An 18,319-nucleotide genomic window follows, 5' to 3' on the forward strand; every position below is an offset into this window, starting at 1 on the left:
AAGGTGTATGGGCATTAATCTTAGACGCTAGGACCTCCTGATGTAGGCAGGTCCTAAAATTACTTTAACTGAAAAGCTCCTGAAAGGCTACTATGGAAGGTATAACCATTTAAAATCTTCAGTCCAATTACTTGAATGGAAATGAATTTAAAGCACTAGTGGAGTCAAATGCCTCTTTCATTTACATAGGCAAGGGCATGTTCAAACAGAATATATATGGAAATGAGGGTAAATTGGAAACATCTGCTCATCCTGACATTATAAATACTGTCAGCTTTGTCCAAACTGTTTGATTTATACAGACTTAAATGGCCACTTCATCCAGCAGTAAATAGAGTGTCAGAAAATTGTGTCAGTTACAGAGAGCAATGCCAGCTGAAAACATTAGGTGTGCTGATGGAGTCACTGGCTTAAAAAAAAAAAGAAAAAAAACTTGTTTTGGTCTGTGCTTTATGCTTGGAAGAAATGTGCATTGAATCTAAGTCTTTCTACCTACTGTTTACACTTTTCAAATTCATTTCTTATCAGCTGTCTGAAATGCCTAATTATTCTCCTTTCTTGTTTCAGTTCAAATTGAAGTGAATGTTTCAAGTCAGACATTTTAGTTTATACAGTGTAATCCACCTTTTAAGACTGTTCCATTATTTCTAAACTTTTCCTTAAAAATACGCTTAGTTACTTATGTCAGTCACTTAGGGTAAGCTCCTAAAGTGAATATGAACCAAAGGTATACCCAGATCATATTAACATACCAGTCTGCTTACAAGAATATGACTTCTTCGTTAATGAAGGTGAGGATTCGAAATGGTACTGTTTTCTCTTGCTAAATATTTTTTTGGTCAGTTGCATCTGGGACATGTATATAAGTATTTATAATAACTGAAATATAAAGTTTATGAAATTTATAAAATATAAACTTTCTACATTTGTATGTATACAGGTGTGTAAAGTGAAATATAATACCTCTTTTCAAAAGAGAATGGATATGTAAAACAGCTTGCATGGTCACCAAACTGAAGAAAGCAATTATATTTCCTAACTTTTAGATGAGTGTGCTTTCTCCTATACTCCCTTTTTATTTTTAATTGAGGTTTAGTAGAAATTACACCATTTGACTAGAAAATTATAGGAGACCTGAAAAATCAGGGCAAATGCCTTCAAATGTCCTATAACTTATAGGGAAGAAAATACAACGTTAGGAGAATAAGTTTAGCTCAATTTGGTAATACTGAAGTTCTAGCTTATAATTTTTTTAAACTCTGATTGTAATTGAGTGGTTTACTCATGACTTTGGTAAACACCATCATTATCCAGGTATAATAACAGGCGTGTGCATCATGGCCTGGGGATTTTCCTCCACACACATCCATACAGGAGCATTTGATTCCTTAGTTAAGGGTTAGAATAATTGACATAGAAATTAGACCAGAAATTGAAAGGACTAAGACTGGATAATAAGCTAAATCCAGAAAAGAGTTTGGTTTGTTTCAATGAAAGAAAACCAAATGATTAATTAAATGAATGGGAGACTATGACTTTCCAATATATGCAGGGAACCTGAGTAGGAAAATATAAATGTTCAAATCACTCAGACAAGTAAAAACTTCGGGTGGTCTCTTTTCTAAATCTCAGCAGCATGTCTAATAACATGTGCCAGAATCCATGTTTCTTTTATAAAATGCCAGCTTGCCTGAAACCTCAAAGATGTGGGAACAAGGGTTACAAACCCTTATGTTAACTGCATTTATCCTGCAGCAAACCTTCCACACAGGATATTTGCCTGGAAATGAATTTACTATATCTTATAGGCGTATTCTCCAGCCAACATCAACAATGAGAGCAGCCAGAAGGCATGTCTCAGAAAAAATCCTTTTCTAAATGTATGTTAGATACTAGGTGTAGACATATCTCTAAGAAAAATTTCAAATGGATTAAATATGCCTCTATGAATCTTCTATCATCATTACTTATATTTAGATTGAGAAGGTTGGTCTCATGTGCATCTAATTGATGTTTAAATGTTGATATTAAAAATGTTGGGATATTTTTCAAAGGCTACAAAATTTAAATTCACTATAATTAAAAATAGATAAACATGTTACTAATGTCACATATGTTCAGTGTTGGAAATAAAATTAGACAAGCAAAGAAAAAAAAAAGAAAATCTACTGATAATGCAGCCATACATACTGGACTGTATAGTTTTAAAATATTCTCCTACAATATCACTCAAATGACTATTTCACAGTATAAATACTGTTACCTTCATTACTTAAGTAATCAATTGTCTTTAAATTTAGATTCTTTCTAATTCCCACTGTTAAACACAATGGTGAAATTAACATCCTTCTCAATTTTAGTCAAGTTTATTTCAACTGAAACTCTCCTCCCAAACCTCACAAACACTGAGTATTAACAAACTTGCCAAACTTAGAATCTCCTAGTTGGCATTTTTATATTAGTGAGATTAAACATTTATTTTCACATTACTTTGCCATTAATATCCTATTTATTGTGGATATTGTGTTCCTCTGCTTAGCTTTTTGATTTCTAGGGACTAATGATAGACTAGTTGCATCCATTTCTCAAAAACATTTTATATATATATTTCCATTTATTAAAGTTTTTTCTAATGTAGTTGGGCATGTTTGTTGTTCAGTCAATATAATTATATGATATAGATCACATAATACCTAATAAATTATATTATATAAATGTTTACTTCACTTTCATCTTTCACTTTTGCTTTCATTAAATTTGAATCAAGCTATAGCTTTGCACATATGGAAAGCTTTGCATTACCATTATTGAACAATCGATCTTCCTATCTGTGTTAGTATGAAATGACATCGTTAGAATATTTGTATAGCTTTTTAACTTAAAACATAGATTTTTTTTTTTTAAGATCAGAATTATTACATGGAACACCATACAGAAATATCCAAAAATGGTGCTCTAGCATCCTAAAAGTGTGTGAGTGGACACCTTCCCAAAAATATTGATAATGAAAGTATTCAAAAAATGTTATTTACATGATAACAGATCTTTATTAAAGCAAATTTTGATACATTTTAAACACATCATGTGGTTATTTCTTACATAAAATGAAATGAATCTGACACATAGAAATGAAAATGAGTGCAACCAGCCCTAAGGGCAAGGTTATTCACTTATAGGACTTTCAATGACTATTATTAAACAACAGTTAGATAAACTCAGACAGATATAGATGAATTCATAAACATATTTTATATCTCCCAAACACAAATGGTCCTCTGGGCACCTATTTTGTTCATTGTTTACCTCATGAGATACAAACTGAAATGGTACTTAATCAAGATAAAATCCTACTCCTTGTTTTATCACTCATTTAAAAAAAGAGGAAAAAAGATAAAAGGATGCAGATCACACACCATTTAATAAGATAAAATTAGCAACCCCATTACCTTTCACTCTTTGTCACAGTTACCCATACTTCCTGCAGACTTTATTCTGTGCAGTCTGTCTTTGTGGCCAATGACAAGTGAAACATGGAGGCTGACTGGTTGAAGGACATGGAAGGGTATGGATGGAAAAGGGCAAGAGAAGTTCCAGTCACAAGGACACGATGATTAGAAGATGGCCAATAAAATGTCAACTTACCAGACCCAACTAAAACAAAGCAAAAAAGAAAACATGGAATAAATAAAAATAAAGAAACTGAAAATGAAACAGAAAAAGTAGTAAGATTTGACTTAACCAATGATCTTTTCTTTTAAGTAAAAAGAACACATTCATATTTGGATACATGGCTCATACTATCCATGAGTGAATTATATTTGCTAGCATTTCTATATCACCATAAATCATTTAAGAAAAATAGAAATGAACCTTAAAATATCTACTTTGATTAAATGGCAGAGCAACAATGAATGATAGCTATAAAATTATAAAACACATTTCAATGACTTTACATTGTGCTACCAGATGACAGGATCAGATAACTATAAGTGTAATGGGTTTAAAAGAAAAAACACTATAAATCTTTACTGCTAATGCCACATAGAATAGAAATCAAACATCCTAAACAAAGATAAAGTGTTAAATCTTGTAACTCCACCATCAAATTAATTTTTAAATGGTTCATGCTGCCAATGATATTCTATTAAACCCATTCTTCTCATACTTGAATAAGCATTAAAATCACCCTTATATCTGGTTAATATACAGGTTATGATTATATAGGTCAGGACTATGACGAGAGATTTTGCAGAACCCAGGTGTTGCTGGTCCATGACCATTGGCTGAGTAGTGTCGTTAATAAAAAGTGTTACATTTGTATCCTTGCATATTTTTCATTGAGAAAACAAGAAAAAACGTAAACACATTATGAAAACAGAAAACTTTATAACACTAATAAAGTTAGAGTCACATTACCTGTTTTCAGGGCTGAAACATTGGATATTTTAACATAGAAAGCTTGAGTAATACATATTTAAAATATTGGAAAGCAATTGTTTTGCTCATTTAGAAACAAAGGTAATTACTGTCAAATGCAGAGCCTTTTCATAATAGCCCAGTAGATAACCACAATACATTTTATCAAATAAATAATGCCCATGTCTTTCAGCAAGTCACAATTAATTAGACTTGATCGCATTTCTGTGCCTTAGATAAATGAACTATTCTAAGCACTGGTACTGTGAAATGGTACAAGTTTTAAAATAGAAGCGTTCTCCTGTTCTCTCTATTGTTACCACCTCTGCAAATTTGAAAGGTAATTCAGAAATACACTTTTAACTCACACGTTCCCTTTAGTGTGAGCGAAATAGATTGTTTTTATTTTTCACTCTAAAGTAAAATCTCTAATTTTTCATTCATGCAAGCAAGAAAAGTTTAAAAAAATCTCATTTACTCAGACATAATGTTTATCATAGCATCAAACATGCCATCCAGATTTAAAAACACATACAGAGAAGATGGGGCTTGTTTACGTTTCTCAAAAGTTTCAAGATGATGTCTTTTAAATGACAGAAAGAAATGTTCAGAAACTACAAGAAAGCAAACCTGATAACTACAGCAACATAACTTAGCTTTGAGAAAACACAAAGTCATAGAATTATCTTTTGGGTAACCTCTGAAAATAAATTTGATTAGACTGATACAGTTAAAATCAAGCCTTACTGAAAGTCAGGAGATCAGAGAATGATTCATCAATAGTTTCTAATCATGTATTTTCAGCAATTTAAAATTCCTTAAACAGTTTCAAAAATATTTAACATGTTAGAAACCAAGAAATCACTGGGAATTAGTTCATTTAAAATTTTAAAAGGCACTTTTCTCTTGCTTGTAGGCTTTATCAGCTGAACTGCAGTAGTTGAATCTTTTAATTAAAATCCAGTGTGTTTAAGAATGTCCGGCTAGTACACTTGCATATAACATCAATGGAAATTGATAACTGTAAAATATTTCATAGTCTATTAAGGACCCTAAAACTTATCTAAAACAACATCTAACACAGAAGCTCCTAAAACATCAGAGGTTTTTGAGAGGACTCTATCTTGAATGATCTTTTAAGCTTTTAACAACCATGACTTGTCAGGAAGTGAGTCTTCTTATCTAAATGGAAACCTGCCCGACACAATTTCATTTGTTCTAGTTTCAGCAAACAAATAAATGCCATTTAGATCCTCCACATAAAACCCTTTTACTCATTGAGAATAAATGACAGAAATGTCTTTGAATCGTTAGGTTTTTCACTGATTTCCCCTTTCTCGATATTTCTCTCAAGGTCAGGACGAAGAATTTTTCTTTTTTCCCCCTATACAGAAAGCAGAGACCTTCTACAGGACAGGCAGTGCCCATTATTGTTGAGTTAGATTAGTCCAGAAAGAGTCAGAAAAAAATGAGTCATCTGGATCCTGTTCATTCATTATCCTCTAATGCCCCTGGTTTATGAGCAGCTTCTTTCCCATCCTCTCCAGAACTCTTCTCAACTTCTTTTTCTTTTTTTTTTTTTTTCTGCTTTAAAGACTGGGAGCACCTCTATCCCAATCCCTTTCCTCTTAAGAAAGAGGAAAAGCCTGTCTGTCTCTATCTCTAATAAAACAATAAAACAATAAAATGTTAGCTCTGGAAGTGACCTTAGAATTTATCAGTCTAAGAACCTAAATTGTTAAAAATAACTTCTTCAAGGATACAGATGACTAACCAAAGACAGTCTTCCAGGTTTCTTGACTAAACTCAAGTCTGTACAAATTTTCCTACTAGTTAATCAGTTTGGGGAGAATGATATGCAATAGGACAAACAATCTATTTCATTTTACATACACTGTTTAACCTAAAATCCTTACTACCTCTGCATCAGAGCAATTTTAAAGTATTCCTCATGATATTAAAATTCTTTAAAGAATATTTAGCTATGGTTTGAAAAAGACATGGGAAACTAACAGGTGGGAAGAAAACAGACTTAAAGCCTTTTAAAAAGTTCACCTTTTGGGGAAAAAAAGTAATCATTTCTTAAGGATAAATCAACTTTAATCAATTCTTATCTTGAAGTGACATTTTATATCAATATACACTGAAAAAATAATACTCTTTTGAAGATGAGGACAAATAATATTTTGACAAAAATATTTCTTAGGGTAAATGTGCCAAATAGGAAGTTAAAATAACTTTACAAAATAAATACATATTTTTAAGAGGAAAAAACCTTACTAATTTTTGTCTTTTAACGTTTCAACATCGTGCAGATTATAATCCATCTTCAGGAACAGACTGAAATTTCTTTACATTGTAGGGAGTTTGGAAAGGGGCAAAGGATTGGAGAATTTGCCCCAAAGCCGAGTTTGTATGTGAAGCATAGTGTTCTCACCTAGATTTTATTTTCTTGAGATTGGGTGCAGGAGGACGAGGAGTTAAGCAAAATCTAAAATACACACACACACACACACACACACACACACACACACGTATACATACATTTATATATATTACATAATTATAAATTTCTGGTACACTTTTGATTCAAAAGGAGAAATGGCACTCTAAAATATTTGGAGATATACAAATTATGTACCTGAGTAACAGTTTTTAGAAAATGAACTGTTTAAAATGGTATAGAGAATTTAGCCTCTTTCTCTCCCCCATTCTCCCATGCCCTCCCTCCCACATACAAATACACATACATATGATTATAGAGTAAAAGATTTTCTTCCTCTTTTGAATGGGTCACCAAAAAACTCCAGATTATTTAATTAGTTTGAAATCTGTATTCTAAGAATGTACACTATTCAGACAATAATCTTTAGGTATAAATAAGAGAAGAAGCTAAGAGTGAAGACACAAAAATGAAGGAAGCAAAGAATGAAGCAAGGGAGGTGGGGAGGGAAGGAGAAAGAAAAGACTCATTTCTTCTATCTGCTTGTCATATGCAGGAGACATGAGTCAGAAAGATGATAAATGTTTGAAAAAATTACACAGAAGCTTGAGGAAGAGGCCGTTTTATGATCTGAGAATACAAGTCAGGTGGACAGATACTTAAGACATCTTCAGATTTTGTCTAATAAATACAGGGACCAGCTAATCTTGATAACTACTTAAGCCAGAAGAGAAGAAGATAATGGGCCTAAATGATAGCATGAACGACTTAGGAAAATAAAGAAAAGAAGCAGTTAACAGTAAAGGTCACTGAACCATGAATTGGTTGCCAACTGTGATGTCCCTAGAGGTCTTTAAATATGGGATTTATTTCCATTTGGCCACAACAGCTTAGCTATATAACCCTGTCTGGTAAAGAAACAGAGTAGTTGACTCTTAAAGTGCTTTCCACACTGTGATTTTAAGACTATGGAAATTCAGAGGTAAAGCAGGACAACAGATACACCCCTCTGCCTCCCAATAGTTTTCCTTCTGATTAGGTATATGCAAATGGATACTCTACTAGAAAATTTCCTGGGAAATATTCTTTTCAGTTAACATTACCTAAAGTTGATGAGGTACTTTACATACATAGCTCATAATATAAATCCAGGTGATATCAGAAAATTGCAAGAAATTTAAATATTTGCAAGTTTAGCACAAAAGTAAAGTTACAATTTGGATATTTCCACAATGAAATCTCTATTTTTGAAGTATAGTGGCAAAAATATTTGAATTTATAGTGACGACTTAGATAAAGTTCCAGATTCTTCACTGTCAGCAATGGGTCATACAATTATTTTCATTATTAGTAGCTAAACAGTAGTGAATCCCCAAACTGATGTGATTTATCTCATTCTCGCACATTGTGCTTTTTAAACAGAAAGGTTTAATGAACAAATATTACAGACGAGAATTGTAAATACCACATTCCAGAAGAATATGAATGGAGTAAAGTAGTGAGTTATAAGATTTTTTTTGAGAAGAAATACATTTGAATAAAATAGAACACTCAAATATTTAAGCAGTGAAGCTATCTGCAGCTGAACTGACAAAACCTAATCACTGTTACACAAGAGAAATGATATGCATAGATACTCATGAATGATAATATCTCTAACAATTAAAAACTCTCAAGATATTTTAATATGAGATATGACTTCTTTTTAGGGAAAAGATTGAGTTTAACATAAAAGCCTGTCATTATGTCTTTCAAGCCTTCAGGCATACAAAATAGAGTGACTAAGAAGGACACTTTTAGAATATATTTAATTGGTACATAAAATACCATGAACTTTTCCCCTCCACTTAACTACCTCACTTTAGATCAGTAGTTCCAGAGACAATTCTGATTGTCACAGAAGCGGGGGTGCTTCAGGCATCTACAAGGCAGAGGTCAGAGATGCTGATAAACATCCTACAACACGCAAGAAAGCTTCCCATAACAAAGCATGACCCAACCCAAAATGCCAATAGTACCATGATTGAAAACTCTGCTATCTGCACAAAATATCTTGCACTATGCCTGATACAAGAAATATCCTGCACTATGCTGGAAAAAGTTAATAAACTTCTTTTCTGTTTCTAAAAATGTCCCCACTGTACCCTGAAACAGTTATTAAATGGTGCAACTTGTTATTTGCCTGCTAAAGAGTCGGAAACTGAAATGCAGGTATCCAGCAATCTATGACGATGCGCATGCCACCTGACGTAGGATCTCAGGATCATAATGTTGGTGGTATAAGTATCAGTTCAGTCGCTCAGTCGTGTCCGACTCTTTGTGACCCCCTGGACCACAGCACTCCAGGCCTCCCAGTCCATTACCAACTCCCAGAGTTTACCCAAGCTCATGTCCATTGAGTTGGTGATGCCATCCAACCATCTCATCCTCTGTCATCCCCTTCTCCTCCTGCCCCCAATCCTCCCAGCATCAGGGTCTTTTCCAATGAGTCAGCTCTTCGCATGAGGTGGCCAAAGTATTGGAGTTTCAGCTTCAACATCAGTCCTTCCAGTGAACACCCAGGACTGATCTGCTTTGGGATGGACTAGTTGGATCTCCTGGCAATTTTGGTGATAATAGTTCCTAAATCAATTTAGAAAGCCAGAAACCTAGATCTTTCTTTTCTTCTTCTTTGAGATGAACAATTCATTACCAAACTCCATAGCTTTTACTTCATAACTGTTTCTCCATTCCATCCACCTCTTTCTGACTCTATTACCACCACCCTGGGCAAGTTATGCAACAGCCATCACCTGAAATAATGCCTTGCTTTTTTTCCATTCCGACCTCACAAAGCAACCAGAATGCTTAAAAACTAAACTAATATGATTATAGCACATTTAGTTCAAAAGCCTTCAGTAGGGCCTCACTGCTCTTAAAAGAGCAAAATCCCCAACACGGCCTTGCTAAGTAACTCTTTGGTGTTTTCTCATATTTCTTCCCTCCCCCACATTTCCAACTTAGCCATGTAGGTCTTCTTCTCATTCTTGAGTACCCTTTGCTTCTTATTACTTCTGGTTCTGTTTATGCTATACCCTGAGATCCTCCTATTTTAAATTCCTACTCATCTTAGCACTTAGCTCAAAAAAAAAAAAAAATACTTCTTCAAGGAGCTACCTTAAATTTGATACTAAATCTTATCAGAATGCTACTATGTTCTTACAGAGACCTTAACTTTTCTTCTAGGGCATGTAACTACAGCCTTAAACTATAAATGTGTGATTATTCTATAGAGGTCTGTTTCTTAAAATAGCCTGTAAGTTCCACAAGGGCAAGTATTTAAATATTTTGTTTTCCATCATTTCTCTAGAACTTATAGAGTTGAGGACACTATTTACATTGTATTTAAATATCTGTTGAAAGAGTGAACAAATGACAATAATGCCCCCATTATCCAGCTGAAGGCACTTTCTTCCACCCATACCTTTAAAAATCCACTTTTTAGATTCCGCTGATACTATAGACATTTGCGTATATCTCTTTATCAATAAACTCCATTAAGGCAGGCTTACTGTCTGTGCACTCACTGTGTCTGGTGTATTGTTTTATACATAGAAGGTACTCCAACATTTATTTAGTTGAAAATCTGGGACCCTTATCTTCAAATAGCGTAAGCCATGGAGGGTCAGCATTAAAGTACATGATAGCATAATAATAAAACTACTCAACTGAAAGTTAAATAACTTTGGATCAGATTCTCTGCAAAATTAATCAGGTCTATCCTGCATAAATCACATAACCTTTTACGTCTCAATTTAATGAAGAGCCATCAACTTTAGGTAACTATGTGTCAGATCATACACCAGAAACCTTCCCAGCAACCCTGTACAAGAGTTCAATATGCCAATTTTGTAGAGGGAGAAATAAGAAGGTTAAGTAATTTTCTTAAGATCATGTATCAGGTAAGACATGGAAGATTGGCTCTCAGGTCTGTCCAGCTCTTTAAATTCTTGCTATTTTTGGAATACTGCATGACTTGCTTGTTTAAATTTTTTTTTAAAAATTGTTAAACCTTTTTAACAGTTCAGTTGCTCACTCATGTCTGACTATTTGCGACCCCATGGACTGCAACACACCAGGCTTCACTGTCCATCACCAAATCCCACAGCTTGCTCAAACACATGTCCATCGAATTGGATGGTGATGGTTGGTGCCAGCCAGCCATCTCATCCTCTGTTGTCCCCTTCTCCTCCTTATTAAAACTTATTCAAAGGTAAATTTGGCTCTAAAATCTTTTGGCTCCATGACATAAACAAAACAACTTTCAATAAAAAACTATTTAAAAGGCAGCCCACTGAATGGAAGAAAATATGCACAAATTATATTTCTGATAAGGGGCTAATATCCAAGAAACTCATACAACTCAATAGCAAAACACCCAAATAATGTGATTTGAAAAATGGGTAGAGAATCTGACTCGACATTTTTCCAAGAAGACATACAGATGGCCAACAGGCACATGAAAAGATGCTCAACATCACTAACCCTGAGGGAAATGCAAATCAAAAGCACAGTAGGATATCACCTCAGGGCTTCCCTGGTGGCTCAGATGGTAAAGCGTCTGCCTGCAATGCGGGAGACCTGGGTTCGATCCCTGGGTCGGGAAAATCTCCTGGAGAAGGCAATGGCAACCCACTCCAGTACTCTTGCCTGGAAAATTCCATGGACAGAGGAGCCTTGTAGGCTGCAGTCCATGGGGTCGCAGAGAGCTGGACATGACTGAACAACTTCACTTCACTTCACATATATTAGAATAGCTATAATTAAACAGACAGGAGAGACTTCTTTGTGGCTAAGAGTATACACTCCCAATGCCGGGGGCCTCGGTTCAATCCCTCGTTAGGAAATCAGAATCTACATGCTGCAACTAAGAGTCCGCATGCCTCAACTAAAGATTCTGCATAATGCAACTAAGACCCCATGCAGCCAAACAAATAAATATTAAATAAACAGACAAAAAACAAGAAATAAGGAATGTTGGCAAGGATGTGGAGAAAATAGTACACTTTGCGTATTATTAGTGAGAATGTAAATGAGTGAGGCTACTATGGAAAACAATATAGAGGGTCCTCAAAAAATTAACAATAAAACTTCCGTGATAAAGCAGTTCCACTCTTAAGGTATTCATCCAAAGCAAACAAAAACACTAATCCATATACATATATATATTCATTGCAGAATTATTTACAATAACCAAGACTTAGAAAAAAGCTAAATGTCCATTACTGGATGAATGGATAAAGAAATATAAACTAATTAGCTAAATAAATAACTACATAAACAATGGAATACTATACAGCCATAAAAATAAGGATATCCTGTAATTTGAGACAACATGGATGGACCTTGAATGTATTATGCTAATTGAAATAAGTCAGGGAGAGGAAGAAAAATACCATATGACCTCAATTACATGTGGAATTTAAAACAAAAGAAAACAAAAAAAAAGTTTATAGATACAGAGAACAGATTGATGATTGCCTAAGGTGAGGGTGAAGCGTTGGTGGAATGGATGAGAGAGGTCAAAAGTTATAAATTCCAAGTTATAATAAATAAATAAATTATATAATGGAAGATACAATGTACAACAGAGGGAATATAGTTACTAATACCCTACTGCATTCTTGAAGGTTGCTAAGGCAGTAATTCTTAGAAGTTCTCATCACAAGGAAAAAAAAATTTAACTATATATGGTGATGGATATTAACTAGACTTATTGTGCTGATCACTTTGCAATGTATATAAATATAGAATCATTATACCGCACACCTAAAACTAATATAATGTTATGTCAATTATATCTTAACAGAAAAGACATTATTTAAATGAATAGTCTATATACTAATATATGAAATTAACATGCATACATAATTACTCTGTGTCACATATGGGCATGTTTCACACACATAGAAAGGTTTTGGGGGAGGAAATGACTCATGTTATATTCTATTCTCTCATTGAAAAAGAACAATGTCCAAACAGCCAATTCCATCTCTGCAGAAAGATAGGATAACTACTGTGAATGTCAAATGTATGAAACCAAGTATCAAATGTTTATGTTCAGTTTGCTATACATTATAAAGACAACTCTGACCTCAGTTCTTTCATAAGTAAAAAAGAGCCCTCATCCTTGTCTACTATTCAATATGTCAACAATCCAGTACAGAAATTATGTAACTTATCATAATTTCCAATGAACCTAAATCAAGTCAGATTTATTTATTATCACCTATACTTATTAATTTAGTATTTATTCATTGGGGGGAATAAAAAGCCTAAGTAAAAACACAAGAGCACCCCTTAATCTCTTTGCCAACGATCTAAAAAGAACACTGTTTGAAATGGCTCTTCTGTCATCCACGTCAACTTTTTTTTAAAAAGTACCTTTTAAAATGCCATATCTATCAGTTTTCATTGTTCTGTGGTCTAAATTTTCTCCTAATAACACTGACCACACAAAATAAATGTCCTACAGCTAAAGCTAACTTTAACAACCATTTAAATATTTTCCTACTCTCATAATTCTGTTATAAAGCAATTACTCAGCTATATTTTGTCTCACACTTATTTTAGTATTTTCTATAGGTGTGTTTATACTGGCACATAATTTACCAAGTCAAGAGTGTAACAGTTTAAAAGAAAATTAAAATGCTCATGGCATTTTAATCAGTTTTGCAAACTTTATGTAAGATATTAATAGGCAGTAATTTTTAATTAATACAGAATCTTTTAAAAAATGAAATAAAAAGCATATTGCATTTTGAATTGTTGAAATAAGGTTCAGAGGACACCAGCTGCTGAATAATGTAAAGTGTAACTATTCTAATGATGAGCCTAATGTTTGGAATATATAGAAATGATTTGTGAATCTGTAAGGATGAACACTGCTCAGCATCATTATTCATTCTGTGTATACCTATAAAATATTTGAAATGATAGCAAGCAAATAATAAAATTTGATATATATGGATGCACTGAAAAGTCACTTTTCAATTATCTTGCATATTTAATTTATCCAGGTTCATCACAAGAAAAGGGTGTTCTTAATGTCAAAGTCCAAAATCATTCTCTTTATGATTATTCTCTCTTAAACAATGAGTTATCTCAATCATTTATGTCCTAGTAATTCTGGATAAAACAGAATAAATACATCAATTTTCATTATTCACAATATCACAACATAATTTCACATCTTAAAGTTATGTAAGATTGTTAGTAATGAATTTAATGTTTTAAAATGAGCTACCCATTAAAGACTAGAGCAAAAGACTAATTCACTTTTTCAAATTTCATCCTCAGGCTGAGTAATGCAGATGCTGTAGATTCACACAACTCAGTTACATCTTTACAGGTTGCCGTCATTATTTCAGAATGTAGGTTTCTAAAGATGGTTACTAAGTTATCCATCTATATCATTGAGCAATGAGAAAAACTTATCCACTGTTATGTAGATGAATAAATTCCAGTAAAGCTCAGAACACAATGGAAGATCCATGATGTGCTGTTTACTAGTGTGGTGCTAGTCATTATTTGTCACAGAATCATCTTATGTACCAATTATTTCTTGTCCCCGACTGCTCTATTTACTTCTTCAAATACTTGCTTGACAAAAAAAAAAAAAAAACAAACTTAAGAGAGTGTTTCAAGTTCTCTGTAGGAAGGTTATGTGGAGAATTGCTTTTTCTTTTGAATAATTTTCAAGATTTATATCAATTTGTGTGAAATAACTGAAAGCAACCCAAAACCTTCATGAGTAAATGAAAGAAATCTAAGGGAATGTCACATCTTCAGCAGTCATTAGGGTTAAAATGGCTATCTCTGAAAGGTTATAAGAACACAAGAAGCTCTTTACTTTATCCTTTCTACAAAAAAAAAAAAAGGAAAAGAATCATAGGCCATAATGCTACTGAGTCTCAATCAAATCAAATACCATTTAAAAAAAAAGAAAAAACCCAGCAGGAGTGGAGCTCAGCATCCTATTTATGCCACTGGATCAGAACAGTTAGGAGAGGAAGCCATTCTCACAAATCATTCTCTTGTTAAATTCTGTAGTGGGACTTCATTAAACCTCTTGGCTCTGAGCACTCTACTTTCAGCCTGTTCACAAAGAGCTCAGCTGGCAATACTGACTCTTTAAAAAAAGTCTTCAATCACACATTGTCTTTGGGGGTTTTCTTTTTATAACCACAAATCATTTCTTTCTCATTAGCTCCTCAAATCTTCAGTTCAAGTTTTTTAAAACATTATTTTTAACTACAAAGCAACCAACAGCAACAACACAAAAAAGCCACAACAAATCCCATAAGGGGAGCATTCTGAGTAAGTCTCCAGTTCAACATTAAGAGTAGCAATACACATAATAGGAGGTGGTAAATATATATATATAAAACATTCTGTGCGTGCGTGCGTGTGTGTGTGTGTGTGTGTGTGTCTGTGTGTGTATGTCCCAGTTCCTGAAGCCCTGAAGTACTGTTTACTCTAGTACCACTGACTTTACTGGGCCTTTGTGGCCTCCTGCCACATGTCATGAAGAATCATTCCCCAAAGAACCAGCCTGCCATCTCTTGTCAGAGGGCGGCAAACATGTCTCACACATGTCAAGCTTCTTAAATTCATCAGGTGAAACTTTGAGGGCCTCATAATACATGTTTCCCCAAAATGTTGAACTCAGTTCTTTTTTTTTTTTTTCAATCTGAAATACTTTATTTACCATTTCAAGTAGTAAACTCACAGTCCTTAACAATAATCTTGGATTATAGTAAACCTGACTTGAACCTGCAAAAAGGCCCTCTGACACTGTTAGTTTTGGCTCTGACTCAAATAACCATGTTATTGGTCAGGAACAATGTACTATTATACTGCCAGCTTTTCTGAAATCAGAAATTTAAGCAAACTGTTCCAACAAATGATTTAAATGAAGTCGACATCAAAGAAATGGAATTCAGAACCGAAGGGTCCAGTTTTTTCTCTCATTGCTTCTTCTCTGTTTAGATATACCAGCTCTAAAAAGTGATATGACTCTTACAGTCTATAAGATCTCATATGCTGATAAAAAGCTAAACATGGTGAAGCCTGTTTATGGGAACCACAAATTTACAAAAAGGCCTTCTTTCCCCTAGAGTTTGTTTTTGAATGAGAGTTTATAGAAGCTTATCCCTCACTACTGGCAATAAAATCCATAGTCAACTACATTGTTTTATTTCTACTTAAATTTTAATTTTACATCCTGAAATAATTATATAGTGGTCCATAAAAAAAAAAAAAAAGGCCAGACATACAACATATGACATTGTGTAAGATTCACATGTGGTTTGGTAATCTTCAAAGTTGCTATTGCAGAGTTTAGAAAAGGTTCAATGCACAAATGTGCATTTGTTTTAAATGTGCACTTTTGATCCATTTTTGAGACTGTTAAAGTTTTAAATTATATAGTAGTTATTACTGGAGACCATCTATCAAATTATTTTTAAGTCTAGTTAACTCAATTGTTCCAATAGATGGATTATAACTATGGAAGAAGCAATGAATGAATTCAGTATTATTTATTTTAGCAGGGAATTTAGCAGCATTGAACATATTAGGAGGGAAAATAATTATGTTCAAAGATCAAAGGGTGTTATGTTAATTATGAATCTGTAATAAAAAACTATTTGGGTCTCAAATGTACATCAAATACACACAATTAATAAAAACAAAAAACATTTTAAACTAAATGTAGAATTTGTGTGTGTGTACCTAACTTATTTTCTGTTTCCTGAAGCAACTAAAATACGAACTGCCATTTTTTTTAAACCACAATTACAGAAGACTTGATAGTCATTGTTTACTTAAAAGTGTTTATTGTGTATCTATGTAAAGTGATGGAGGTGCACATATGACCCTGACTTTAATCTTTTCATACAGCCAGTGACAGGCAGCTAAAGGGCACTAAAGCTACATGTAGTCCTGATTCTGACACATATGAAGATACATCACTGAAATGACCTCTTTCTCTTTCTACACCTTCTTCATATCATCTTTATTGCTTCTCTATTTATTGAGCATTTCAATGCTTCACAATGTGCTAGCATTTCATATTAGCTCATTAATTTCCACAAAGTCCTATGAGGAAGACATTTTCACTCCCATTTTACAGATGAGAAACCTAAAAATCAGAGATTTCACTTGTTATATATTCATCTTTTGAATCCATATGTGTGTCAGAAAAGAGTGTGTTATTAGTTCTACCCTACAGAATTTTCTTAAAGCAGCAGCAAAAATATCTCCCTAAAACACAGTCCAACAAATATTGAGGACTGATTTTGACAGACTGGCCTCAGTATTAAAGAACCACAGAAAATTATAATTGCATAAAAGCAAAACAGTTACCAAACTATGCATTAATCAGCTATAAAAATCTTTCACATCTCTATGGTCAAAATAAATATTACTGGGACGCTAATGAGTTTTAAGGTGTTTTGGAAGAAGATGATGAGAAAAATAATCATAACAACCATCATTTGGCACAAGCACTTCATAACCCATAAACCACTTTTATGAGACTGCTTTTATTTTGTTAATTGTTTTTTAAAACTTTCTATCATGTTTGATGTTTACAGTCCATGTACATTCATTTTCTTTTCAACAGATGAGAATACTGACTCAGAGAAGTTAACTGACTCGCCCAGGATCCCACAGCTGGTATGTATCGGGGCAGTCCTTGATTGGCTCAGACAGAAAATGGTACATGAACATCAAGGATGCTCGTAAGACTGCAATAAGCAATGAGACTAACAAGGCAAAGTAAACAAAGTGTGCCTGCAAGGAGCTCACAGTCAAATGAGCAAATGCTGAAATGCAATAAAGGTGGCAACAGAATCCAATGCGTCCATAAACGTGTATCCCTAGCCTGATACTGGGGTGAGGACTGTCTGCAGAGCTTTCTGGAAGATGCCTACCTCAGCGGGGTCCAAGGACAGGAGTAATTACAGAAGAATTACAGAAGTAATTACAGATAGAAGATGTAGAAGATGGTCAGTGGGGGCAGGGCATTTTAGACCAAGACTTACCAAAAGAAAAGCCCAGACAAAATCGACATGGTGACATTTACATGAAAAAAAGATGTAAACAATATAATACTACTACCCTGAAGGGAGGAGCCAGAGAGGATTAAGCATCTAGGCAGAGCAGTATTGAAGTATTTTGAATCCTATCCTTAGCGACGGGAAGCATGACTATGTTTTATCGAAGGAACTAACATAACCGATTTGTGTTTGAGGTCAACGTACCTGTTCTGTGGAAGATGGATTCTATGAGACAAGATGGAGGCAAAGAAACTGGTTAGATGTTAACAGTTTCACTGGGCAAGAGATAATAAAGCAGTGATAAGAAGATAAGAAAGTGTTGAGAGTTGAGAGATATTTAAAAAGCAAAATAAATAAG

General features: G+C 33.9%; 1 protein-coding gene across 5 annotated transcripts in view; it reads right to left on the reverse strand.

The window, feature by feature from the left end:
• Positions 1-18,319, reverse strand: part of ROBO1 (roundabout guidance receptor 1) — a 443,607-nt gene that overhangs the window by 85,388 nt on the left and 339,900 nt on the right. For all 5 annotated transcript variants that reach the window (XM_043893137.1, XM_043893140.1, XM_043893138.1 and 2 more), the window contains exon 7: positions 3,643-3,651. In XM_043893137.1, coding sequence (XP_043749072.1) covers positions 3,643-3,651 — 9 coding nt within the window. The remainder of the gene's footprint in view (positions 1-3,642; positions 3,652-18,319) is intronic.

This window comes from Cervus elaphus, chromosome 31 (assembly GCF_910594005.1).
Source record: "Cervus elaphus chromosome 31, mCerEla1.1, whole genome shotgun sequence".
Lineage (NCBI taxonomy): Eukaryota > Metazoa > Chordata > Mammalia > Artiodactyla > Cervidae > Cervus > Cervus elaphus.